Below are 25,779 nucleotides of genomic sequence, written 5' to 3'. Positions count from 1 at the left end.
TCTTTTTGATCAACCGTCGATCGAGTAAACATTTCGAATACATTTTCCCAAGGAATCGATATTACGATACTACCATCGAGGATTGTGTTCCAAAATTTACTTCTTGGAATAGAATAGCGTCTGATTAACCACCAATCACAAACAAAAGAAACGAATATTTCTTTGTTCTGATTGGTCAATCAAATGCTACTCTATACTTTAAGAAATAAATTTTAGAACGCAATCCAGTGCACGAGATGCTAACAAGTGTATCTAATCGCGCTTAGAATCCAGTTGCATCGGAAAAACGCATGAAATGGAAGCCGCGTAGCGTGGTTGACGAATTTTCTGCAAAATTTTAAGAACGTTGCGGTCGTTCAGGCTACAACAATGGCTTCCGCCGGTGAGTACAATCTGTTATCTGATAACATATTATTATTGATAATCTGTCATTGCAATACTAAAAAGTATTGTGCGCGTATATTGCGTGATGACATATGGCGGCATGTTTAATTATTGACACAAGAACAATAATGAATTGATATAATGTTATAAATCATTGGCGGAAATATACAAATTGCATTAAATCATTATTATTGCGCTGTGTTGTATCATTGCGTCATTCCTTAATTAACTATAATTAACTGTATCAACAAACATAGTTTACAACAGGCGCTGCCATAAAAAAAGTGTATACTTAGCCAAATAATCTTTTATTGATAATTTATACGCAGAAATATGCGTAAGATTATTTTGTCCAGACATTTACATGTTCACAAAATGTATAATTATAACACTTTAAAATTCTCTTTTTTTCATTAATATTGATAAGTGTGATAATATTGATGAGATTGATGATTGATCTAATCTTGATTCTTATAGCTTTGTCAATCCTTCCTTCTCGTTGTAGATCTTGTTTTCAGATTTGCACTTCTCTCTTATCCTTATAATTACATATATCGGCATGACATTGATCAGCAGACACGTAATTAAGACTCGAAACATTAATTTTTAGTCGTTTACTAATTCTTTACCGCCTGTTATAATCAACTGGTGATCATAACAACGAATGTTTACATATAGTCCTAGAATTTCTCTACGAATAAAATCTTAAATCTGAGAAAGAGGGAATTGTCTTTTTCTGGTCACAGTAGGATTACCATTTTAGCTGTACTTTGTACACTTATCGTTAGAATAAAATCGTGTTTGAGAGGAAGAAAGTGCAGCTGAAACGAACAGATGATCCATTGAAGATGTCGCTTGCGTTTATTTTGGCGGGAAAGTTACGCGGCATTCGCGATAGTCTCTGTCCGTTATCGTTTAGTGTAGTGTCATCTCGTCTGTGCATTATTCCTTTCACGAGAGAATAGAAAATCAGCGATTTTTAGTTTGATTCGTACTTCGAATCAGTATACCAATAAATTCTGCGATATTTTTTTGTTATTCAAGTTTTTTATTGAACTGAATTATTCACGCAACGATCGAATTCTTGCTATAAACGAGTAAATATCAGGCTTCAATATATCGTGTGGTAAGTAACGAAGTGTACTGATATCGAATAAAAATTAACGTAGAATTGTCTAATCGAATTTATTACTGAAAATTGTATACTATACGAAAGTTATTTTACAATTAGTTGATTACTTTTGTTTTATTGTAACGAAAATAATTCTATTATTATTGCATTGTTACTTTAATTACATTGTACAAAAGTCATACATATTTAATTGATAACATTAATAATATGATGAATATAAAAAAAAAATATAAAATGAAAAAAGTTAAAATGACTATGAAATAGAGCAAATATATCAAGAATCAGATTGCTTGTTATTTTTTTTAATATATATGATTATTTTTTTCTTTTACATTCTATAATTTCAATTACAAAATATAAACATTTGAAACTTATCTACGCGATAAGTTAATTCTAGGAGAAGTTATCTTGCTTGTTTAAAGTTTACTGTTTCATCTTGCGATATACTTCTTACTAAGTCATAAGAGCATATTCTTTACATATCTTCAGTACTAGATAGCGAAATCAAGTTCATTGTCTGCTCAGGTAAAGCAACTCTTGAAGCTTTTATAAAAATGTCTGGCTCCGTTAGTAAACTGTATAAGCGTCCATTCACTGTATGCGTTGAGGGCAATATAGGCAGTGGTAAAACAACATTTCTAAGTCACTTCAAAAAGTTTGACAACGTCACTGTATTCGAAGAACCAGTTGAGCTTTGGCGTGATGTGTCTGGAACAAATCTACTGGTGCGACAAAATATTTTCATATATGCTAAGTTGATAGTACAATGATTTAATATTTTCTGGTTATCTAACTTCATTGATTTATAAAAATTTCATTACGCTAGTGATAAAAAAGATGCTACATTAAATAAAATAATTTAAACATTATTAAATATAATATAACATTGATACATTTTACTTTATTAAATGCATCATGTATAATACATTTTCAATATAATGATAGGAATAACCAATATTATAACGATACATTCTAGGAATTAATGTACAGTGATCCATCTCGTTATGCTTTCTTGTTTCAATCTTATGTACAATTGACCATGCTGCAATTACATACTTGTAAAATACCCTCACCATATAAAATTATGGAGAGATCTGTCTATAGCACAATGTGTTTCATTGAGAATTTGAAACGTAAAAATGTATTGCACGAGTCTGAAGTTACTGTCTTAGAAGACTGGTATGATTGGTGTTTAAAAAATGCCAGTATAGAAACTGATTTAATAGGTATATCTAATTTTATATATCTCATGAAAAGTTGTGTTATTATAATGAAAAAAGATAGTATCATTAATATATCCATCCCCTCTTTTTCTTATTTATTGCCTGAATAGTATATCTGAGGACAACACCTGAGATTGTGTACGACAGAATGAAACAACGAGGTCGGAAGGAGGAGAATGCAGTTTCATCGGAATATTTAAAGCAAATCCATCAGATCCATGATGACTGGCTTTACCATCAAACTCTGAAACCAGTACCAGCGCCAATTATAATCATAAACGGTGATCGAGAGCTCCATGAAATGGTAGAGGAATTTGAAAAATGTAAAAATGAAATTTTTAGCAAAGTAATAGAGGATAACAATGTAAATAACACGATGATTACAGTACCGACAAATTGCGTGCTACCAGAAATTAAAACTGGAATCTCAGATTAAGATATATAGAATAATAAAAAGCCAAAAATATAATTTTAATTTCTATGGTTAAAATTAACATGTCATGCATTTGAATTGATTAATTTTTACATACAAAAAAAATCTCGGACGTGATAATATAATTTTACTGTTGCATATATATATATATATATTTCTTTTCACATTTTTGCGTAATAGTATATATTGTGTTTGATTGATGTAAAATGTTTGGATAAGATTATTTTACAACCACTACAGTGTTTAAATTACAAAATTAATTTTTTAGTTAATGCATTTAAAAAAGATATTCACATTTGTGATGCAATATATTTCATTGAATTACCATTGACGCTTTTATTAGAATTTTAAGAGTTAATATCTATGTAATGTGTATTTATAATGTCTGTGTTGTGTAACATTAGATATAATTAACTTTTTATTAATGGACAAGTATAAAATAATATAAATTAATTTCACATATACTTTAATTAGGAAATATAAATATCTCGAAGAAAGATGCGCGTAGGACGCAATAAATATATGTACAAAAAACTTGAAGTATTATGTGTAAAAAAACGCAAGCGTAAAAATTATTAAAAAGATTATTATTAATGCTGAATATATTAAAAAATTCTTTTCTATCTTTTTAATGATTGTTTCGTAAAAGTTATAAGAACATACTTATATATATATAGAGAATAAATATTAATTTATCTAAAATATAAAAATTTTAAAGAACACAAAAAATATATTTATGGTATAATAACCTAAGAGAGAGAGAGAGAGAGAGAGAGAGAAGAATAATACGTTTATAATTATTATATAAGTATATGCACATATACATAACGCGCTTTAATTTTATATTTTCGAATGTGTGTTTACTTGTTTGACTACAAATGAAATAAATAAATTATGTAATATTCTGAAAGAGAAGTGTATATTTTTTTTTTTATTTCTGCCAGATTTTACAGAATAGATGATTGATAGAAATGTTGTGCATACATTATAATATTATGTGTATCGCACAAAACAACATTAAATTCGTCATAGTGTCCGGATATTATTAACTAAATCATACTTCTCTATTCGAACTTCAGGTTCATTGTAATTCCGTGCAATGCCAAATCGAACTAAGGCTAAATGTGAATTAGCCTTTAGCTGAGTCAGCACTATTCCATTTGTCGACCCGAATCCGTATTAAATGAATGTAAACGTTCTTCGCGATTGAAATCGTACGTACATTGTACGTCTGTAAATTACGTGCTAAAGTACAATATGTATAAAAACAATAGAATGCTAGTTCGAGTAAAAAAAGATCACAATCGTTCACGTATATACAAGTATTAGATAGAAATTATCTATGCCGTGCCTGAATAAAATGAATTTTTACGAACTGCGACTAATCTCTCGACACAATCGTATTCTTGACAAGACCACATTATACTGACTAACGCGCCAAGTTGGGCATCCCGTGTGTTAGCTTGCTTCCAATCGAGCAGTAGCTGATAGATCACCTGAAATTATTTTACACAGATGAAAATCAACGAAAATGAATGATTGTTATTAACTTTAAAGATTTATTTTGCAATATTTGACTTTTAAATAATATTTAATATTTTTATTAGTAACTATCGCGAACTTGTCGGGATTGTATTTTGCTCGAACAAGAAGATTTGCGAAAATCGATGATAAATTATTTCAATATTTGATTCTTAGAGAACTGAATTAAATATATATTCACCTCGTCAATACCCTTGTGCCTGTAATTCTCTTCAAACTGCTCGATCTGCCCATCCGAGTACGAGAGCCTCCTCGCGACGTCCCGCCATCCGCGTCCAATATGCGTCTTAATAACAAGCATATCGTCAAACGCAAGCTCTTCTTCGCATGTGCTCAACTCTTCCACGTTTTCCGGCATCGATCGATACTTGGGCTTTGACCAGGAAGCCTCTGATTGTACCCCGGATGCGTTATTCGCCGGATACTGATTTATATTACATATATAGCTGGTCTGCGAGCCGATCTTTACACCGTTCGAATTGACGATGTTGTAATTTATAACGTTCATGCCTTGTGCTAAAAATTGATTTTAGATCATTATTGAAAAAATAATTAGCTATATATAAACTTATAACTAAATACAATATTTGTTGAAGAAGATATACTCTCTAACAATAAGATAATTTAATAAAACCTTTCCATAATATATGATATAAATTTTTTTGCAGTCATGGGATTCATTAAGTATTTGCTTTGTTCACTTCTTTAATGTAGGTCTTTAGTGGTATTAGCCTTTCATAATCATTATAGATACAATTATAAAGAGATTTGCATTCTCTATGAATAATTATTGTGTAACTAAGGCGCTTATATATATATATACATATCAGCCCTCGATTTATGCGACAATACTTATTAAGCGGTATCAATTATCGTATATTTTATTAGTTATTCTATCATGATGAAGAATCATGAGATATAAAACGACGAAAGGTATTAAAATTTCACGATATGAATTTGAATCTTATATATCGTTGCATATGATAACAGATAAAAATTAAAAAATAAGGCGAATGGAATAATTTATTCGTAGTTTTCGAAACGCCAAAATACACGACAGCAAAAAATATCGTTCTTTTTTTATACTTTAAAAAATAAATATTTACAAATAAATCTGTGACTTGGTGTTCCCCGTTGAGTTTACACAGAATCTCGAATTGGTACAGTGTATATCATCGTGATAACATACAAATATTATCTTAATCGTAAAGGTTTTTCTAACAGGAATATGAAACTCATATTTTTTATCTCATAAAACAAGTCAATTTTGACAAAATCGCAGTTTCTTGCGCGGTAATTTTGCTTTCTCATAATTCCTTTTCTTTCAAATTCTCGTTAAATAAATATACGTTCAATTTCCCGAAATGCTTAACGATTAGCATTGCTTAATTTCTTTACGCAAACATTTTTTTTAATTGCATCGTATAATTTTTCTATTTGTGATAAAGTGTATTCCCATTTACAAAGCTAAATTTTAATCTAGTCGTAAAATTATATTAAAAAAGTTCTCCAAAAGTTTTCCGCGCAAGATATATAAAAATTTATATTTGTGCAAATTTTCCTTATTGCCGCTTTATAATCTTTCTAATTATATCCATATCATTCGTTCATTATAAAGAAACAAACACATTTTTTTCTTGCGCAAATATATTCTTTCTCGTTATCAGGCTATCTGTAACTTTGGAATAGCATACAATAACAGAAAAAAAATGTTTCAAATAAAAATATGTAAAAATACGTGATCATATTAAAAAATCCAATGGCACGGATCTTAAGAATTATACTTTATCCTAATTTGAAATGTTATCACGAATGTGTTCACGAAAAATAATTCTGCAACCGTTCACTTATTGTTAGCATTTTATTCTCATTTTGTGTTAATTCTCTCTTCATATAAGCAAAATTTAAAAGCAACAATTACTTGAAGCATATAAATGATAAACTATATGAACAATAATCAATCCTCCTATCATAGCGCATAATTAATATAGCACATAATAACATCCCTGCACCTCTCTAAAAAAAATATTCCTCCTATAATTTACAATATTTACTGTGTTTTGATTTCGTCTTCGTCCTTGATCGTTTGTATTCTTTCGATTCGCTCGTGGTTTTCTTTGTGTCACCAAGGTCTTCCGGTTTCGTGGAAAAATCAGTGGGGGTCGTGGGCCTCGCATCGTTCGGTACAGATTTCTGTCCTTGCATCGTAACATCGTCGTCGTGTTCCTTTTCCGGCGTAGTAGGTGTCGATTTAGATTGTGCTTTTCTCAATTCCTCGTCCGATGTCGGTGGAAGATTGTGCGTGTAGCCTTTGTTTTCGGTCCGTGGCGGATCTGGTTTCGCATCCGTCGTCAACATGTCGTGAAATCGGCGCGATAATTGGGACAGGATCGGCATTTTCTTAAACGCTCGATGTGCCTGAAGATGACATCTTAATATTAAAATGCTTCGAGAATAGAATCAAGTTCTGGATATTCTGTTTTCTGAATGAAAACAAAGTGAAAATATTTATTCTGTGTAAATACGGATTTTACTCTAATTCTTTAATGAAATGTACAGTCTATTATATATATATAGTTATTAAATAAAAAAAAGAAAGGAAGCATTATATATTTTTTTTAATTCAGCTCATGTGTTATCTTGTCACCAGAAAAACACGTGCTACACACGATGTTATTCAATGCGCTGCGACTAACGTCAAACTATCAAACTGTTAGACACTCCTTTCATTGTATTCCTCATTAAGTAGATACATCTAATAACCAATTTAGTAGTTTTCTCAGTGACGTGCATTTATGCGATTCGCATTCCCGCATTAGCATAACAACAACAAAAGATATGACTTCGTAGTCTCGAAACAGAGATGTCTATGAAAGCGCATAGAAAAATATATTTTTGTATATAAGTATATACTTCACAAAAATAGAAAATTGGTAACATATTTAGAAGAAAAAAATACTTCATTATTCTTTTTTTACACATTTTTCTTTAATTTAATTTTGTCCTAAAAAAAACCTTTAATTTGATAATATTCTGGTCTATCTCTTTATCAATTATAATAACAACGAAAATAATATTTATCAAAAACTAGTTTTCCATAATGCGTATAACGAGGATGAATAAATCTGTTTTTATACAATCATGCATGTATCATTGCCATAATTATATGCGATTCTGAAATTAACGATCTATTTATTTCCTTGATAATTCCGCCTCATGCTTCCGGCGCTATTATCAAATGTTTATTAGCATGTATCATTTACTTGCAGAGTATTCTTTGAATATATGTCGTTTTACGAGCAGATTAGGAATATAAAACTGAAGAATATTATTACATGTGTAGATATATATATTATATATACAGATATCTATAGATGATTTCATGTATCTGATGTAATTGTAGAAAATTATAGCAAAATTTATACAGGAAAATATATTTGAAGCTATAAATATCGCACAATTATTACATTTATCATATTTAATTAATTTAATTGTTATTATATATATACTAGTATTTATTCACAAGTAGTTTCTGTAGATATATATAATATTTATGTATATTAATGCATTATTCCAAAGCGAAAAAAATTTATTTTAATTCATTATTTCATTTAAGTATAATGGTAGATCTTGTATCTCTTTTCACATTCCGTTAAAAAATCTATCTCGTGATTAGAATATTGGAGATTTCTGCGTTTTGCATTTTGTTCATTTTTACATCGATAAAGCAGTAGTACAGATAAAATCAAAACATCATTAGGCTTTATATAGTCATTATCGTTTAACAAAATTTGTTGAATCATCCGATTCTCCTAGCTTGAGCATTTCGCGATTGAAAACTGTAGGAAATTCCGACATTTGCCTTCGTTGTGATAAAAGAGCCAAGATTACGTTTTGACCTGCGTGGAAAATTTTTAAATGACTTGCCCTCAGAATATCTAATCTAAGCTACTGTAACAAATATCTAATATGCAAAACAACGCGTGTATTTGGCTCTACACATTTCTCATTTACCTTCAATTAACACCATGATTACTCGCCGATTGCTCCATATGGACATATTAATTCGTCAATTATATGCAGAGTCCTAACTAATTTCGAAATATTCCCATTTTATAAGCATTCTCGATTTTCTTTTTGAATGAATCCGAAACCATGATTTTTTTTCTTTATGTAAAAATGTAAAGTTACATTTTACGATAATATTTTATTCTGGTGTTAAGAAAACAGTAATCTTCATTGCTTAATATTAAATTACACGGTCGATTTTGAAAATAAAGGACTTTTTGTCATTTTTGAACATTTTACTTTGAATAATTATATTAAATTCATTAATTAATATATATTTCAGTCCTTGTATAAAATTTAAAATTTTTTGGGGGGGTTCTCGTCTCTGTTAAAAATATTACAAAAGAGCATCGCTTCAAATGAAATTTTTGCTGAAGAAAATTCGTAATCGAAATTTATCAGAAAACATCCTTAGCTTTGATAGTTGGACTTGGAAAATTTACATGCGTGCAAAGTATCTTGTATAACATATCTTCGTCGATCAAAGCATAAATTAAATCTCTTCTCGCTTGCTTACGAAGGTACGTACAACCTGACTGTTTTTTCTCGGTATTATATTATTTGCGCTGATAATACGGTTCCGCGTGTATCTATTAAAGATGAAAATATATTTTTAACCATAATTACACGAAAGCGCACACAATTGCATACGTGTATTATCATTGTTCCGTTTCACTCGATCATGATAAAATAATACTAATAAATAAATATGTTCACAATATAAATTTCGATGCAATTATACAATTTATATATTGTAATTAATAATAATCTTATAATCTTAACAACAATCTTATAATCTTTCATAATAGAGCAGAGAAATTTTTTAGTTAATATAAGAATGAGAGAATATATTTTTTTCAATTTTAATTCGCTAATAAATTATATATTTTTTATATTATCATACACAACTATCTTTTGTAAGTAAAAGATAAATATGTAGAGAGAAAAGTAAGGAAGAAAGAGAGACGTTGATATCTCCTGATACAACACATGATGATTTCTAATATTTTGTGATATAAACCGGAAAAATTTTAATTACATATTCCATTACGTTGCTATCCTCTATATTCTCTTATATGCATATACAGTGTTTCTTATCATTATAATTGACACGCAGTGTATCTTTAGACAACATAAAAGTTTAATTTTTTTTCAATAATGAACAGAAAAGTGTGATATATGATATACAGTATTTTATTGAACGACAAGAAAAAAGATCTTTGACATTTGATCCGGGAAAAGAATCGTCTCAATTAAAAATTTATGAAACTAATGATACACGCTACTCTCTCGATTTATGTAATTAGTAAAACGATATGAGTCGAGTAGAGGGGTGGAGGTGGGGGGGGGGGGGGGAGAGAAATATATTTCTATAAAAATATTTAAAAACGTTATATTTAAATGTTATATTTTTCAATGCTGATATATATTTAAATATACAGTATTATATATAAATGTATGTTACACATATGTATTAAAAGAAAAAAAATTTTTGCAATCGAATAATCTACTTTTTTTATTTTTTGACGAATGTGATAGAAACATTTTATATATTTCGTGTCGAATTTAATCTTTAGATTCGACGCAAGTGCCACACCCTTATCGCGCATATCAATAATATTCTCAATTCAATGTCGTTTTTGTGGAATAATATTTCCACAACGTGCAGCATTACTGAATCAAATGATATAATGTTTCTAAATGATAATGCGTGTCTAAGATAATAATTAATAAGCCGAAAATTCAACATATATCACGCGTAAAAACGCTATTTTTTATTTGTCAAAAATTTCGATAAGATACTTTTCTTGGTTCTCGCGCTAACTATTCTCTTGTTAACTTTGGACGATTCATGTTTATGAAGCATTATCGGTTTTAAACGCTCGGTAAAGCAAAGTTATATTTTCTTGTATCTATGCCGGTGAATTTGATCGCAAATTTCAGATAAGTCACCCAAACATAAGCATTACACAACACGTTTCATATAATGAATTTATGCATACGCTATCCGTTAGGTTTTTGTAGCCTGGCTAAAGATGCATTCAATCGTAACCAAATGTCCGTGACATGAGAAATGAGCAAAATCGATTGCTCATCACGGAAAAACACAACGTTATGAACCATGTTAACATTTATATCCAGCATTTCTTTTAACGCTTAATAATTTGTCTAATGGAAAAAAATTAACGAATGATTAGAATAAGAAGCGAATTATGAATTGTGACGTGTGTGCTTTAAGTTAATTAATTTAATTTTTTAATATTGTTTCTTGTAGCAGTTAATTAAAGTGTCATGTATATTTAATTTATTAGACAAACAACGCTATATGTGCTAATGTGTTGAGCTCTTTTATTGACTCGGATATACATAGCGATGATTATAACGAAGATAAGAGCGCTAAAAGAGGATGTGGCTGATTGCCGAGTGCCGTTGACATCGATATATAGATTCTTATAGAACTCATTCGGCGATCATGGTAAATAAACAGTTGCGATAGATATAGAAGATTTATTATAAAAAATTTCTTATCTAAAGAGATGTAATAATTTTAGACTGCGAGCATATAATTAAAGGATATATAATAATATGCAATTGCATTAACTAAACATTGTAATTATTTACTTATGTATATATAAATTTATAAATTTTACAAGGACCCAAATATTTAAAACTGTTAAATTAAGAAAAATATTCCACATAAAAAATATCATGTACGAATGACGCAATTACGTGTAAACAGAAACCAGTTTCACAAATTGCGGAATTTTAATTAAGCAGTTATTTTAGAGAGAAAAAAAAAGAAAGAAAGAAAGAAACAGCATTCCATATTTATAATATTCACAAAACAAAGCTATATGAAAAGGCAAATGAGAAGAAAAGAGCGATAACCCATAATATCTAAATGCTTTTGTAGCGATATATTTCTGCAGCATTGCTTCAGCAATTATATCGATTTAAATGCCGCTCAAACAATGCGAAAGCGAGAGTACGGCAAATTTTGTTCAATCCGTTGCATAATTATGTCCAATGATTTTGATTGATGGCGCATCATGATACGCGATATTACTTTTTATCTGGGTAGTCTGAAAATAGGCTGTTTTTTTCGCCAATTGCTTTCTGCGGATCGGTAACTTCATCGCGTCACCGGCAAGTGCATATGTATTTGCACGATTCAGTGACAATCAACGTACATCAAACGAGATGTGTATGTAGGTATGTGTATATGTACAGAACGGCCTCGCCACATGGATTTTCCAATGGCAAAACCAGTTCTTCATTCTGCGTCGGCGATGCTAATGAATTTGATAGCAAACGACAAGCAGACGCAGAATGGGGAACAAAGCCTCTGATTTGCCAATCAAATGGCAATATTTTATAGCGGGATATGCATGAAAGATAAAATTTTAGCAACAAGGTTTCTGTATAAGATAGTCCTAATATCATGTACATCATAATCGGGTTTATGTAATCTAGAGAGATTGTTAGGATCGCGCGATCGATTGTCAAAATTAGAAGAATTTGAAATTATAAAAATATTCTGCTTACTGGTTATTTCTGGTCTTCGATTAATTTATAATCTGATGTGACAAACACTCGACAGATTTATCTCGATTCAATGATTTATATAGGTACATATATTAATTCTTCATTATTACGATAAATCTGACTACTAGAAAAATATTTATCTTAGTTTTTAGTTTATTGTTTTTTATGTGTAAAAATATTTATTTCTATCATTAAAAAAAAGAAAAACAGAGGACGCTTCGTGTTTCGAAATCCTCGCTTCGAAAATCTATTCTATTTTAATCATTGTTGTTGGATTTTGTTTTCAATATATGTATAATGAACATAATCTTAGCTTTATATATATTATTATCTGTATTTGAAAAGATTAATTTTGAGAAAATCAAATTTATAATTACCGCCATCGATAAAAACGATAATAATACACAGATCTTCAGCAAAAACAAAACAAAAATTTGTATATAAGATTTTTATAAATATATTTATCTCATAATCCTCGCTAAATAATTTATTAACAATAAGAATTAGAAACAGATTCTGATTTTTCGAAAAGATTATTGCTCGCAAATGCGACTCGATAAATGCAAATATTTGCAATTTGCAAGTTTTTTTGAAATTGCTAATCGATATCCATTAATGAAGAATATCGGTAAAATTGACAAGCGAATCTAATCATAGTCTGCAAATTTACTAATGGAAAGCTTTAGAACCGAAGATGATTTGCAGAAGATTTAGGTACAGATTCACAAACTGGATGGAGAAACTTTAAATAAATATCGAATGATAAATAATTATTATCATACATAGTAATTCTAGCATAGATATGAATTGTCTCGAAGTGAGGATAGATTTCTAAAAAAAAAATTTTTGGAAAAAAAAATTATAAATAATCTTCTACATATTATCATTAACACCAATCTAATAATTAATGAGTCATAATGTATAATTATAGTATCGAAGAAGTTTTATTGGTAGAATATAATATTATCGGCCATAAATTTATTATGCAACAAGACAGAACTGAAGAAAAACGTTTGATTTTAAAAACTTTATTTTTCACATACGAAGTAAAAATATGAATTCAATCGCGTTTATGACAATATTTTAATATTAATAATTTTAATGCATAATATAACATATGATTATACTAGTAATATTAGTATTCTAATGCAGTGTGTAGAAATACAAACTTTCTATGAAACATGCAGAGAGCAGTTTAGAAAACAAAGTATTGTACATATGGTGCGGTACCAGTGTATATAATTATTCAATCTAGCATAATAATTTATCGAATTTCGCCTAAAATCAGTTCCTAGAACTCTCATTTATACGAATCATTGATAAAAAATTTCTTTACAAATACATTAAACGATCAGAACATATTATAGGTTCGGTTTCGTCCCATTAGTTGTTAATCTACTTGATTTTATTAGCTTTATATTGTGAGGAAGATAAATATCTCTCGTAATTGACTCGACTAATCGGAGAATTCGAACGATAAGTTCAGTGTAAGGCGATATTTTTCAAAAATTGAAATCTCGTTCGTTGTGAAAATTAAATTTGCCGAGAAAATCAAGCTATATTTAGTGATTAATGTGAGGACATGCCCTCGGTGTAATTTTTAATCTTCAAAATTCCACCGATTGCAATAGAAGCGCATTTCAAAACGAACGCATAGTATTCTTGCCATAACTGATGAGATAAGATTGACTAGAAACTATTTCTAACTACATCGGCAATTATTCGATTAATTAATTTTAATTAATGATTAATCATTTTTCAATTTTTGTTCTACATCGTAATTATATCGTAAGCGAAAAAGTAATAAATTGTAAAAAATTGTTTAACGATAATAAATAAGACCAAGAGCGATCGCTCAATATTTTCCTTCTTTAGCTTTAATAATAGCTTGATATTAGAGTCCGCGCGACTTGGAAATAAAATAATAAATTATATACAAGCTGATGATACATGCTCTCTGTTTCAGTATTAAACCGCAGAACGACATTGACTATTTTGATCGCAAAGTGAGTAAAAGAAAAAAAAAAAAGAAAAAAAATGTGAATGAAGATTATCTGTACGACTGATTCAAGATTGCAAATTCTTCAACGCAGTTGAACTTAGATATTTCTGTTGTACAAAGAATGACGAATAAATTCTTCGCATCAAATTGCTGCAGTTAATTATAAGTGAAAGGTAAATAACGATAATTAACATATAACGCTGATTCGAATCATAAATTTGTGTTACACCGTATACACATATATATTTTTCATATATTTTCAGAATTATACTATTTTTTTTTTTTTATATTATGAGTGTAATTTTAATTTAAAATGAATTAATTTGTTAATATAAAATGTGAATTAATGTATTTATAACAAAATTTATTAATATACTAACGTATTAACGTGCATTGTTACAGCTTAGAGAGCCTTAATACAGGGCCTAATAATAATTTAATGTGCGTGCAGCATAGACACGCGCATAGAATGGAAAAAGTCATTTAGCGTTGAATACGTGATACAATTATAAATCAGGAAGCGATATCTACAAGGAATCGCGATGAAGAAGAGTAAGAAGAAGGACATTCAAACCAAATTTTAATCTAAACTGCAAGTTTGTTTTTTATAAACTGTAAAACATTGAAATATGAAGGATAAGAAAATGTTACAGAATTAGAAATGACTATGCGATTCGAATATCATGTAAACGGATTTCTCTTCTAATATTATTTCTCAGATATGATAAATGAAACTATGTATATATGATAATATTTACTGTGCCTCACATACAGGATACGAGTGATAATTTATTCGTAATATTATGCTTGTTCCGATTATATATATATAATATATATATTTTTTTTCCAGTTAATAGCTGAGTGATAAATCGAAATTATTCAGAATTATGTAAAATTGTTTATCTGTCAAAGTATCGAGACACCAAATGAATAAGCAGATTAGTATTATATCTGTGGCATATCAATTTATTTGCATCGAACATTATCGTTCATCGTACCATTGTTTTTGCACTGCGTTTCAATGATGTAGAATCAACTGTATACCAACGTAACATAATTCCCATATCAAGATTTGAATTATCATTCATTGTGCGCGTAACGTGCGATACACGCAAAAAGTATTTACAAGAACAAAGAAAAAATTCTCTAAAGTTTATTTGAAGTTACGAGAGTTAAAAATCTCGCCTGAGAGTTCCTTGCGATTGTAGCGAATTATCCGTCACAGTCGATTTACATATATTTGTTCTTCATAATTTGATTGTCATTCACGAGCAGATTACACATTGATCCGCAGACGATAGAAATGTCTACGAGATGCAGATGAAGAGAAGTCTGACAGACATCCTAAATATCTTTTCGACATCTTTGAGGAAATCGATGTTTTAAATACTCGATTACACCTTTTCTAGACGTGTCTTTTGAGGTTTTATGTTGATTAAGAAAATGCACAAGTAAATATATATATATATATATATATCTCTGCGTTAATCGCTCTAACCTTGCTGCCGAGGAAGGTTGAACGCTCGGACAGATCGACGTTTCTCGCGGACGTGATCATGGAATCGTTTGGCTGAAAACTCGCTGCTGCTGTTACTTGTCAGTCACGTATCTCATCTACGTATCACACCTCGCGACACGGCTCGATCTGTGGCATCGATCGTGGTCGATCGCCAGCGACTGACTGATGCTGTCTGACAATCCGCGACTCGCTGCGATGCGATGAGCCATGAGCTACAAAAGCCACAAAGACGTATGACCGACGAACCAGGGAAGTGTACGAAGATACGGAGAGTGCACTCGTCCGGTTTCTTTTTTATAAAACTCGATATGACTCGGCTGGGTCTCTCCAAGTCTCTATTCACACCAGCTGATTCTATACGTCAAATGTGCAGTGGATGGATAGTCCGTTCAGGGAGATGAGATAAAATCTATTCTAGATATTCGCGAGCATAATTGCGTCAAATACACGTGAAGAATTCACGAAAAATGGCGCGTTGATCAATCTATATGATTTTATTTTCAATCGTTATTATTTTATATGTAATTTTATCTATCTCTAGTTTTTCATAGTTTATTGCTGTACGTTTATAATCTAACGTCTAATATCTAATAATATAAATTGTATACGATATATATATTTAATATATTAATATGCAATTATATGAACTCTCGTCCAAAAATAATTTATTAATACGTGGTGAGATAAGTATCTCTTGAAAAAATTTACTGCGAAATATATTGAAGAAAGAAAATAGTCCGCGTGTGTTACTGATCTGCAATGTCGAACGAAACATGTGCGAGACAATGCAATATGAGCGAATTGATGCGAGAAGATACGGATTCGGAGGTCTTTTTCCAAAAGTACATCTTATCAGAAGAGACCATAGCGAGACTCGAATCTATCAGGAAAATGATGAAGGATAATATTGCCCAGGCAAATTCTCTGTGGAAAGTGATAGCAGGAGAGGTTAGAATTATGTTTGATAAGGTCTAAATGTTTTTTAGATATGCCTCTCATCAATTATAGTTTAGGAGAGAATGTTGGAAATGTGGTGTAAAATACTTAAATTGACAAATTTTTTCTTCTGTATGAAATTGAAATAATTATTTTGTATATAATAAATTAGATTATTTAAAATTATGTATGTATACAGATAATTAAACACGTTGTACATAAACTATTTAATCTAGAATGAAGAAGAAGTATGTTCAGAAAGTGAAAATAGTGATAATGATGATGAATCAAACCATAATGAATCGCAGATGATACAAGATCAATTAGTATTACCATCTACTCAATTTTACTTTACGCAAGCTGAGAGAACAGTTATAGAATCTGAAAAATCTATTACCGTATCATCACAAAGATGTGATATTTTAGAGTCTGCTTGTGAGAATTTAGAACGAAATAATGGAAGACTAGACTTTGCTCAATTAGAAAATCTGTCCAATGAAGATCTTATCCCAGTGGTGAATGAGATAGCAGGAAAATTAAGTTCAAAGGGTATTTATAATCTGTGTGCATCGTTGAATAATATGACTATCGAACAGAGAATAAAATATCTCAATATATTGTGCACACATTTGTTATTGCCAAAGGTACCAAACAGCATATTACTGAATATATTTATCCGCTGTATTCTTTTCTCATAAGTTAGTTATCCTTTATATTGTGGTCACAGATAATCGAACTTGAGGAGCCGTCTCGTTTATTATCATCTGCAATTGTGGAATGCATTAAAAACTTTCCTGATGAGATTCAGCAGTTTATATTTGTTCCTCTTCTTAATGCTGAGTTGAAAGACACAATGTTGATCACTACTATTGTAAACACATTCGATCTGCAAAAGAAAATAATTCTTTTGGAGTATGTTTTATAATTATGTTTCATTTTATACACACATGAGAAATATTAATATTAAATTTTTTTTTATTATAATAAAACGTTATTTTTGTCCACACACACAAGAATACAAATCTTTCTATTGCTAAGAATCTATCTATTATTCAAATATCCAAACAGTCTATTAAATCTAATAATGTTACAATTTTTTTTATAAACTTTTTTTACGATTTTGTGACCATTTATTTTTAAAGAACTATAAAAATAATTATATAATTTATGTTAAAAAAATAATGAATATTTTTTTTGCAGAGAGTTTCTTACATATGTCAAGGAGTTAAAGCCATGGCACTTATCTATATTACAAAACTTCTTATCCGTAAGACTGAATCATAATATGTTCGACAAAATTACAAAACTATTTTTGGGAAAAGCGCTTTATTATTCTAAAGATAAAACTTTTGGTAAACTTGTATTATCGTTCTTAAAAATGAATACAGGACTCTCTCAAGAGCAGAAAAATTTAATGGCCGAAGTCGTTGCCGTCAATGAAACGTTATTCAGAAAACCCATGGAAAATATCTTAAAGAATATGTAGATCATTAAATAACATCTAAAAAAATTAATAATTAAAAAAAAAGGGTTACTGTTTAAAGTTTCTTCTAATTAATGAAGTTACTCAAGAGAGCTAAAGATTTTTTTTATTATTTATAATCTAACTTTTATAGTTTTTAAATGTATTTCTAGATTTATATATTCGATATTAATAAGACAGATGAATCCATAAAAAAAAGCATTAATTATTAAAGTAATACCATTTTATCAAACTTTTTCTTCCGACTTTGATATATATATATAAATGTGTGTGATGCTACACGATAAATTATTATTATTTCTAACGTTTCGCATGCACTTCTCGCGAGATACGCGCGAGATCAATGACTATATATATATATATAAATGATAACACGATAAATTATTATTATATCTAACGTTTCGCATGCACTTCTAGCGAGATCAGTGACTCCGTGCATTGATCAGCTGATTGGAGATTGCATTCGAAAATTCGAGTTATAGTTTTATCGTCAGTCTTTACTTTGTTCCGATGCGATACATGACTTTTTCCTAAAGACTAGTGCCCGTTGACAATTATTATTGACAGAGGTAGATCGCCTCGATTATCGTGCAAAAATGACAGAGGAATTGTCTGGTGTAACCATAGTAATATTTATAGCAGCGGGCGTATTGACAATATTGCTGCTATTTATCTTCGCAAAACGACAAATTATGAGATTTGCTCTGAGATCTCGTCGAGGTCCTCATATCCCTATAGGACATGATGCGAAAAAAGTGTGTATTCCACAATCTGATATAATACTTAATAGAGGTTAAGCCCTACTGTTATGTATTATTATTTAATAAATGTTTTAGTCCTTGAAAAAAGAAATTGAGAGGAGAATTGAAGTAATACCTAGGATCCAATATGAACCGCAACTTATTAGTGATACTAGGTATATTTTAACTCCAGGGGGTCAAGCTCCGCCACATTATTATAGATTGAAAGCGGTTGACGATGTTAAAACCTTAGGTAAGTTATCAATGCATTGTTGTGTTAATGCTATTTCATATTATGCCTGTTTGCAGAGGCAGAAATTACAAGATATGACAACTGTTTGAAAAGACATCCCTCAGAGAATCTAAGAGCATATTTGCTTACCACACTTGCCACTCCATTAAATGGAAGCGGTCAGCGTTTAATACATCAGTTCTGTGATTTGTACGAACACGCGAGACACGATCCTACTGAATTCGGTGATGAGGAGTATCAAGTGTACACTCGTTTATTTCTAAAGTTAATGGATGCGTAAGTATAATTCATAATGTTTACTTATTGTTTAGCTTTATAACAAAAAATGTGGAGCGCTAACAATCAAATATGTCTTTCTTAAATATTGATAAGAAGAAAAAGATATAATTTTAGATATTATTCAAAATATTTATTAAAATTATTTAGGGCGCGTTTATTAAAATCGTATTCGAGCAGTAGAAAGTCTAGTCCTAGTCGTACACCAATCAAAAAGAATGTGGAGACAAAGAGAAATATTTTGGAACCGCGAATGCGTCCACCAGAAGAACAGATTCTAACTGGCTCGAGACCTAATACTTTAACAGTAATGACATTAGACAATAGCGAGACGTCCGTATAGCATTATGAGTGTCGTCACATACAACATATGTGACGAGGAAATTGTAGATAGACATGATATCGAAATAATTTGTACGACACTACCATGTGCGAATGAAACGTCCAATTTAGTTAGAAAATTGTTAAAATGCATTTTTACTTTTATGATAAGTAAAAGACACCTGGTGATTTCCACATTCTATTCAAAATGAATATCAGTATTAGTCTTATAATTCTGATATATTTTATAGACAATGAAAATTTTTTCCTCCAATTTGTTTATTATTTTTATGTATATAAATTTATATTTATACAAAATAAATCTTACATAAAAAATAAGATTTTCACATTTTTTGAATAGACATTGCTTGTAAAATTGCTGTTTTGACAGGTACTTATGTATATAACAACAGTATAACAATAGAACTAGTTGAATTAGAGAATTGGTAAAAATCTTAAAAAAATTTAAGAAAATGTTTAAAATAATTAAAAGATAATAGAAAGTTTTCTTTTCGTTTGTATGTTTATATATTTTTTTAGCAATGATGAATTAGCATATCTTTTTCTACATGTTAGTGTTTAAATGTAAAAGCATTTAACAAACTAACGAATTGGATATTAACTATGGTGTAAAAAGATAGACCTAAGTGTATGTATCAACCTATCAGAATTTGTCGTAATTATTATATTTTATTAGCAAGAAAACATAGATATTTGAATAAAATTGTCAAGAATATGCATAGATTATTTGTTACAGTTAGAGGATTTAATATTATTAATGAAATGTAAGGCTGAATAATACAAATAAGTAAATCAATTCAAATATGAAATCTTCCCTTTTTTTATATAAAAATATTTATGTATATACATTCTCTCTTCAATTAAATGTAGGGATATAAGTTTTAACTGATAAATAATTTGTCCACTCTAAATTATAGTCTTCTTCATGCCTTAATAAGATTAATGCATTTTGAAACGCAGATATATACACATTAGGTATGGAACTGGTCCTCATGTGATTCAGCCATTTCATAATCTAAACAAAATATCAATATGATTTATACATATATATCATATATATTTATGTATTATATAGATGTATTATCCGTTTCACATACGACGAAAACTTTCGAAAATTGTAATATGTAAATATAACATTTTTTTAGTTGATAAATATATAATACAATATAAAAATCTCTTGATAATTTATGTAAAATATTTTACATAAATATTTACACACACACACATATATACACATACCTGACAAGATATGGACTTCCATACTTGTCGATCAATAAGCACAGAAATGGCCTGTGGGAACAATCTTATCCTCTCATCTCGCAAACTAGTTAACAATTCTCTTTTTGGCAATAGGCAATCCATGCCGGATAAACAGATGATTAAGACAAATAAGATATCGCAGTAAAAGATTATATTGTTTTTTTCATGTGATTCCTCCACTATAAGTGCGTTAATGTGATTCATAAAATCCAAAATCCAATTTTTTGGGGATCCAGAGTCACAAGATTTTAATAATCTCAAGTTAGTTTGCACTCTTTGTATATTTTCTAATAAATATTTTTGCATCCTGCGAAAAGAAAAAAATTATTTTTATTGGAACATCCCCCTGACTGGAAAATAAATTTATTATATAATCATTATAATTGTTAATATTTACTCAAGATTAGACGCAGCCATATCGATAGGTTCATTTAGCCAAATGAGTGGTGAGTTGATAGAATTGAATTTTCTGAAGGATATTTCAACTCTAATAGTAATGGCGTTCTTTAGTTTTTTTGGCGTCACTTCGAACCAGATGCTAGGTGACGTCATTCTTTCGATGTCCTTGTCCAATAATTCCATTATAGCTGCAAGATATTTCTCGAAATATTTGGATGTTAAATCGACTTTTTCTAATATTTCTTCCAACATACTAGTCAACAACGTGCGGTTTCCTATAAGTATCACGCTGCTTTTCAAAGCAGTGGCATATGAAGAGACAATACAATTGAACAAATCGATTGATCTTTCGTCATTGAGTGAGATTTTTTCAATGATGTAATTAAGAGAAGTTTCGAGAAATTGTCTCAAGGAACTGGGCTGAATGGCCTGACACAACTCGTCGAGATTCGAATAAAGCACTAAATGTTTTTCATTTAGCAACAATTGACCAGCTTCTGATGTGGATGTGTACATCGATAAGAAACTCTCCGTGAGCAATTTTGCAGATGCAGAGATTTGACAGTGACAGCTCGCGATGGACAGACTATACTTTTTAGCCTCCTCTGATATCTGCATAGTTTCCTTCAAGAAATCCCACTTTATGTTCGGTAACGGTTTTTTGTATTTGTGAGCGAATATACGCAGACATTCCACCATGGCTCTCTGATTGCTCAGATCAGTCTTATTGCCTCGTCTCAGATATTCGCCGACGGCCCTTATCACGCTTCTTTCCGGCAAATATTTGTAATTGGACGGTTCTCCTTGTGGCCAAGTGTATATTCGCGATCTGAAGCCGCTCAATTCATCCTCGATGTAAAAAATTAAAAGATCCCCGGCTGCCGATAAAACGCTTGGGTTCATCTTCTTTAACATCTGGATCCAACAAGTGCCTGGTACATATTGCAATACATTTTCGGACTTATCAGTTTCATTAGCCGTCTTTCCTGAGTAAGTAGATACTACGAGATCTGATCGAAAATCTAGGGGCAAAGCGCTTAGAGGAACTCGTTCCAAATGGTAAGATCTCAACGCTTTGAACGCCGCTTTTGCGATCTTCGTATCTTCGCAAATTGTGTAATCCCACAGATGCGTCACGATGTCAACGATGAACTTATCGTAGTCGTCGCTCGCGCGAAATGGAAACGACGGAATGTCCGCAAAGAGCTCGCACAAACTCTCCAGAACTATAGTGCGTTTTTCCTTACGCATCTTTGGCGCTAATACCTGCCAGGTAGAGTAGATGCCTGTCAAATAAAATCGTAGTCTGTATAAAATCACGAAAAATTTTAGTAATTTATAAAAAATTATACAATATATGAAAAAAAAGAGTAAATAAAACTATAATACAATATTTAATAAAGGAGTAGCGTCTAAAAATATAATGTACCTATCACCGCAAATTTGCATAGGGCAGAAATGCTATTGAGCGCGAGTGCGCTAGCAGCACCGCCATTTAAATCGACGCATCGGTTCAAGATTTGCGACAGCAGCGGTACAAGTTCCTCGCCGTCTTCGGGACGATTCTCACAAATGTATTTAATCGCCTGAGCACACGTCACGTCCGAATGCCAACTGTGATCAGTCTCCATAGTATCCATGAGAGCAGCGGATATAAAGCGGTAGCAGCGCGGCTCCTTCTCCAACGCCTTCGTATAAAGTTGAATCGCGAAATATTTTAGCGACGTGCCACTATTCAACATCGTGTCCAACGTGTGGATGACAATTGGTAAGTTCTCCTTGGACATAGTAAACTCGGGGACGGCTAACAACAAATACTTTAAGGTAGAGCTGTCGCGAGATTTGGTTAATTTATGCAACAACAAAGATAGAACGTGCGACGTAAAGGAGTTGATCTCCCGCGCTATTTGTACAAGAATGTCGCAGGTTTTCTGTACAATGATAGATTCATTGCTATACAGGAAGATTCCACACAAGATAAGTTTGCACATGTATCTCAGATCGATCGGTGCGAGTGATAAATTTTCCAACCACGATAGAATATCGTTTTCCAGAGAATATAGATTGCGAATGAGTTCTGTATAAAACTGGATGTATCTATTGCTGTGGCTGAATGTGAGCAGCATTTTGTTTGATGCAATATCATCACCATTGCCCGTTTGTTTTTGTGACATTATTCTGATTAATAATTCTTTTGCTTCTACTAATGCATCAGAGCACAATAGCGACGGATAAGCCAGCCATTTTAATAAGGATGCAGCTAACGTATTTAATAATATGATACTACACGGCATTTTGTCCACAATAACTGTACCTGTAATATAAAATCGATCAAAATCAAAACTCGTGAAATTTTAAATTTTTTAAAGAGAGAGAGATAACTTTATATTATTATTTTGGATTATTTTTATATTGGCATTTATGTATATATATCGTATCTATTAAATATACTTACATATCTGAAAAGCATTGAGCAAATAAGCCGCGGGGCATACCAAGATTATCTCCGTCATCATAGCTATCGTGACATTTCCTATATTATTGTAAGACCGTTCGATCAGATCCAATATAGCACAAAAATTTTGCATTGGTTCATGCCCATATTCCAAAAACTGTATTGTCAAAGATGCGATTAAAGGTATCAAAGCCGTGCAATATTCTTCGTTTCCTTTCAGCAATGATGTTTCCGCAAGCTCAAGCACTCGACAATTCGCATCGACGCAAGTATCTATCCGATTTGTACACAACCAGAGTAAAATCTCTGCTTGTAAATTCAAAGTGTTGCTAGATTTGATTAGAAGTTGCCACGTCTCATGCTTGCAGCTCTCACATAAGTCTACAGAAGGATTGCACAATATGTACACGAATACAGGTCGTAACAGCTTTATGCTTTGTTCCATAATACTGAAATTTGAATAAATTTAATGTATATATAAAAGTTACGTTTCTCAGTCGAACAAATAATGGATGAAAAACATTTCATCTTTTTATTTGTTGTATTTCCATCAGTTATATTCTTTGTTTTTGGTGGATACTCTGTAAGTTTAAGGAAATTTATACTGTAAACTGCTACATATATAATATAAAAAACATACTGTTTATCATAATGATGCATGATGAGTTTCATTTGATTCAACACAGATCTCCAGCTAAGTTTTTCCTGATTCAGGATTGTGATAAATGGATGCTGAGTAGATACTTGAAGAGTATATTCGTTGCATTCATCGTGCATTTTCCAATCCAATATCAATAGTTGACTCACAGCTATAGTAATTGCTTGATAATTTCTGCAAGTTTTAATTATAATAAGTATAATTAGATAATAATATATATGACTTGAAATAAATATCTATAAATATATAAATTATTAATAGTTGCTTTGTTTAACATGTACATACATACTTTGAAGAAGATAGGCATGCCATGAAGCTTGCTAATGCAGACTTGACATCCCATAATCCAGTTTCAACAAGCATAATCAATGCTTGGCATGCAGATGTACTGACTATGGAATCATTGCTGTTGCATTTAGATGAGAGCAATTTAAATTCTGCTATCTGCAAAAGAAAATTATATAAAAACAAAATAAATACTAAATTAATTATTATTGAAATTAAGATTATTTACTTTTGAAATATCCTTTTCTTCGATCTCAATCTTTTTCTTAATCGCATCAATCAATTTAGATATTGCCTAGAAAAGCAATCGAGTAACAACATAGTTGTACTAAATATAAATATGTAACTAATATCTAATATTATTGATATTTACATGTGCTATCAAAGTGGGGTCTCGTGATTTTAATTTATAATTGATTTCGTCCATAGTGTATGTGTGTATATTAAATTATCTTTTACAAGTTTTATTCTTAATAATTGTTTGTAAAATTTTCTGTAAAAAAATACACTCATATAAGGATGCATGTGAACTCAAAATATAGGCTTAACGTATATTAATCAAAAAATATTAGATCCGTCTCCCACGTTTGAATAATAAACATAACCTAATTTAATTAGCGCTGCATGATACTCGCCGTCTTGTAATACTAGGCGTTGAATCTAAAGGTGCCTTTACATGGTAGCGTTAAGCATCGAGCGTCTGCGCAGAAAATTGCGCAAAATCTAATTTCAGCCTAGAATCTATCTCGTTTAAATTCTGCGCAGACGCTCGACGCTGCCATGTAAAGGCATCTTAAGGTAATAGCCAATCGCATTCGACTGTTATCTAGTCTAGAAAATGCG

At 30.7% G+C, this 25,779-nt stretch overlaps 5 protein-coding genes and 1 long non-coding RNA gene across 10 annotated transcripts in view; 4 read left to right on the top strand and 2 right to left on the bottom strand.

Annotated features, from left to right (window-relative positions):
- The window catches only part of LOC138940875 (uncharacterized), a 158,876-nt gene extending 143,787 nt beyond the window's left edge, over positions 1–15,089 (top strand). Inside the window, exons 5-6 of the long non-coding RNA XR_011448082.1 lie at positions 14,295–14,503; positions 14,733–15,089. This is a non-coding gene — a long non-coding RNA (uncharacterized lncRNA). The remainder of the gene's footprint in view (positions 1–14,294; positions 14,504–14,732) is intronic.
- On the top strand, positions 225–4,092 carry Dnk (deoxynucleoside kinase). The gene is made up of 4 exons (XM_070310111.1): positions 225–382; positions 2,042–2,241; positions 2,493–2,742; positions 2,850–4,092. The coding sequence occupies exons 1-4, from the start codon at positions 370–372 to the stop codon at positions 3,173–3,175; spliced, it is 789 nt and encodes a 262-aa protein (XP_070166212.1). The 5' UTR covers positions 225–369; the 3' UTR covers positions 3,176–4,092.
- Imd (immune deficiency) lies at positions 4,084–16,024 on the bottom strand. 2 transcript variants are annotated; one of them, XM_070310108.1, is made up of 4 exons: positions 15,829–15,889; positions 6,769–7,145; positions 4,896–5,230; positions 4,084–4,668 (listed from the first exon to the last, which is right to left on the bottom strand). In XM_070310108.1, the coding sequence occupies exons 2-4, from the start codon at positions 7,109–7,111 to the stop codon at positions 4,513–4,515; spliced, it is 834 nt and encodes a 277-aa protein (XP_070166209.1). In that variant the 5' UTR covers positions 7,112–7,145; positions 15,829–15,889; the 3' UTR covers positions 4,084–4,512. The 2 variants fall into 2 exon arrangements, with proteins under 2 accessions (XP_070166209.1, XP_070166208.1); XM_070310107.1 differs by having other exon boundaries at positions 4,085–4,668; positions 6,769–7,132; positions 15,829–16,024.
- On the top strand, positions 15,834–18,771 carry LOC138940870 (uncharacterized). 3 transcript variants are annotated; one of them, XM_070310106.1, is made up of 5 exons: positions 15,834–16,797; positions 17,022–17,429; positions 17,513–17,697; positions 17,986–18,052; positions 18,686–18,771. In XM_070310106.1, exons 1-5 carry the CDS (start codon positions 16,609–16,611, stop codon positions 18,695–18,697), a joined length of 861 nt encoding a protein of 286 aa, XP_070166207.1. In that variant the 5' UTR covers positions 15,834–16,608; the 3' UTR covers positions 18,698–18,771. The 3 variants fall into 3 exon arrangements, with proteins under 3 accessions (XP_070166207.1, XP_070166206.1, XP_070166205.1); XM_070310105.1 differs by having other exon boundaries at positions 17,986–18,137; positions 18,686–18,750; XM_070310104.1 differs by lacking the exon at positions 18,686–18,771 and having other exon boundaries at positions 17,986–18,603.
- LOC138940874 (protein C1orf43 homolog) lies at positions 18,752–21,331 on the top strand. Its single transcript, XM_070310112.1, has 4 exons — positions 18,752–19,023; positions 19,105–19,261; positions 19,318–19,537; positions 19,688–21,331. The coding sequence occupies exons 1-4, from the start codon at positions 18,865–18,867 to the stop codon at positions 19,878–19,880; spliced, it is 729 nt and encodes a 242-aa protein (XP_070166213.1). The 5' UTR covers positions 18,752–18,864; the 3' UTR covers positions 19,881–21,331.
- Positions 20,514–25,449, bottom strand: LOC138940869 (focadhesin). Of its 2 annotated transcripts, XM_070310102.1 has the most exons (9): positions 25,310–25,449; positions 25,166–25,231; positions 24,941–25,095; positions 24,634–24,825; positions 23,994–24,442; positions 22,968–23,852; positions 21,537–22,824; positions 21,119–21,446; positions 20,514–20,894 (listed from the first exon to the last, which is right to left on the bottom strand). In XM_070310102.1, exons 1-9 carry the CDS (start codon positions 25,361–25,363, stop codon positions 20,736–20,738), a joined length of 3,576 nt encoding a protein of 1,191 aa, XP_070166203.1. In that variant the 5' UTR covers positions 25,364–25,449; the 3' UTR covers positions 20,514–20,735. The 2 variants fall into 2 exon arrangements, with proteins under 2 accessions (XP_070166203.1, XP_070166204.1); XM_070310103.1 differs by lacking the exons at positions 25,166–25,231; positions 25,310–25,449 and having other exon boundaries at positions 24,937–25,025.
- Between the last annotated feature and the right edge of the window lie 330 nt (positions 25,450–25,779).

The sequence above is a fragment of the Polyergus mexicanus genome, unplaced genomic scaffold, assembly GCF_030449975.1.
Source record: "Polyergus mexicanus isolate NDT 795.1 unplaced genomic scaffold, iyPolMexi1.0 SCAF_17, whole genome shotgun sequence".
Classification (NCBI taxonomy): domain Eukaryota; kingdom Metazoa; phylum Arthropoda; class Insecta; order Hymenoptera; family Formicidae; genus Polyergus; species Polyergus mexicanus.
Note: the sequence above shows the minus strand (reverse complement) of the source record. Positions and strands in the feature narration are given on the sequence as shown.

Bases quoted from the DNA above. Each gene is read 5' to 3' on its own strand.
- Imd (XM_070310107.1), bottom strand. From the start codon at position 15,888: ATGATCACGTCCGCGAGAAACGTCGATCTGTCCGAGCGTTCAACCTTC. The intron at 7,133-15,828 runs GTTAGAGCGATT...TGTCATCTTCAG, and splicing joins CAACCTTCCTCGGCAGCAAG to GCACATCGAGCGTTTAAGAA. The intron at 4,669-4,895 runs GTGAATATATAT...AAATAATTTCAG, and splicing joins GGCACAAGGGTATTGACGAG to GTGATCTATCAGCTACTGCT.
- LOC138940874 (XM_070310112.1), top strand. From the start codon at position 18,865: ATGACAGAGGAATTGTCTGGTGTAACCATAGTAATATTTATAGCAGCG. The intron at 19,024-19,104 runs GTGTGTATTCCA...TAAATGTTTTAG, and splicing joins TAGGACATGATGCGAAAAAA to TCCTTGAAAAAAGAAATTGA. The intron at 19,262-19,317 runs GTAAGTTATCAA...GCCTGTTTGCAG, and splicing joins TGACGATGTTAAAACCTTAG to AGGCAGAAATTACAAGATAT.
- LOC138940869 (XM_070310102.1), bottom strand. From the start codon at position 25,363: ATGGACGAAATCAATTATAAATTAAAATCACGAGACCCCACTTTGATA. The intron at 23,853-23,993 runs GTAAGTATATTT...TTTATATTACAG, and splicing joins GCTCAATGCTTTTCAGATAT to GTACAGTTATTGTGGACAAA. The intron at 20,895-21,118 runs GTATGTGTATAT...TATTTTGTTTAG, and splicing joins GGAAGTCCATATCTTGTCAG to ATTATGAAATGGCTGAATCA.
- LOC138940870 (XM_070310104.1), top strand. From the start codon at position 16,609: ATGTCGAACGAAACATGTGCGAGACAATGCAATATGAGCGAATTGATG. The intron at 16,798-17,021 runs GTTAGAATTATG...TATTTAATCTAG, and splicing joins GGAAAGTGATAGCAGGAGAG to AATGAAGAAGAAGTATGTTC. The intron at 17,698-17,985 runs GTATGTTTTATA...TTTTTTTTGCAG, and splicing joins AAGAAAATAATTCTTTTGGA to AGAGTTTCTTACATATGTCA.
- Dnk (XM_070310111.1), top strand. The intron at 2,242-2,492 runs GTGCGACAAAAT...GATACATTCTAG, and splicing joins TGTCTGGAACAAATCTACTG to GAATTAATGTACAGTGATCC. The intron at 2,743-2,849 runs GTATATCTAATT...TTGCCTGAATAG, and splicing joins TATAGAAACTGATTTAATAG to TATATCTGAGGACAACACCT.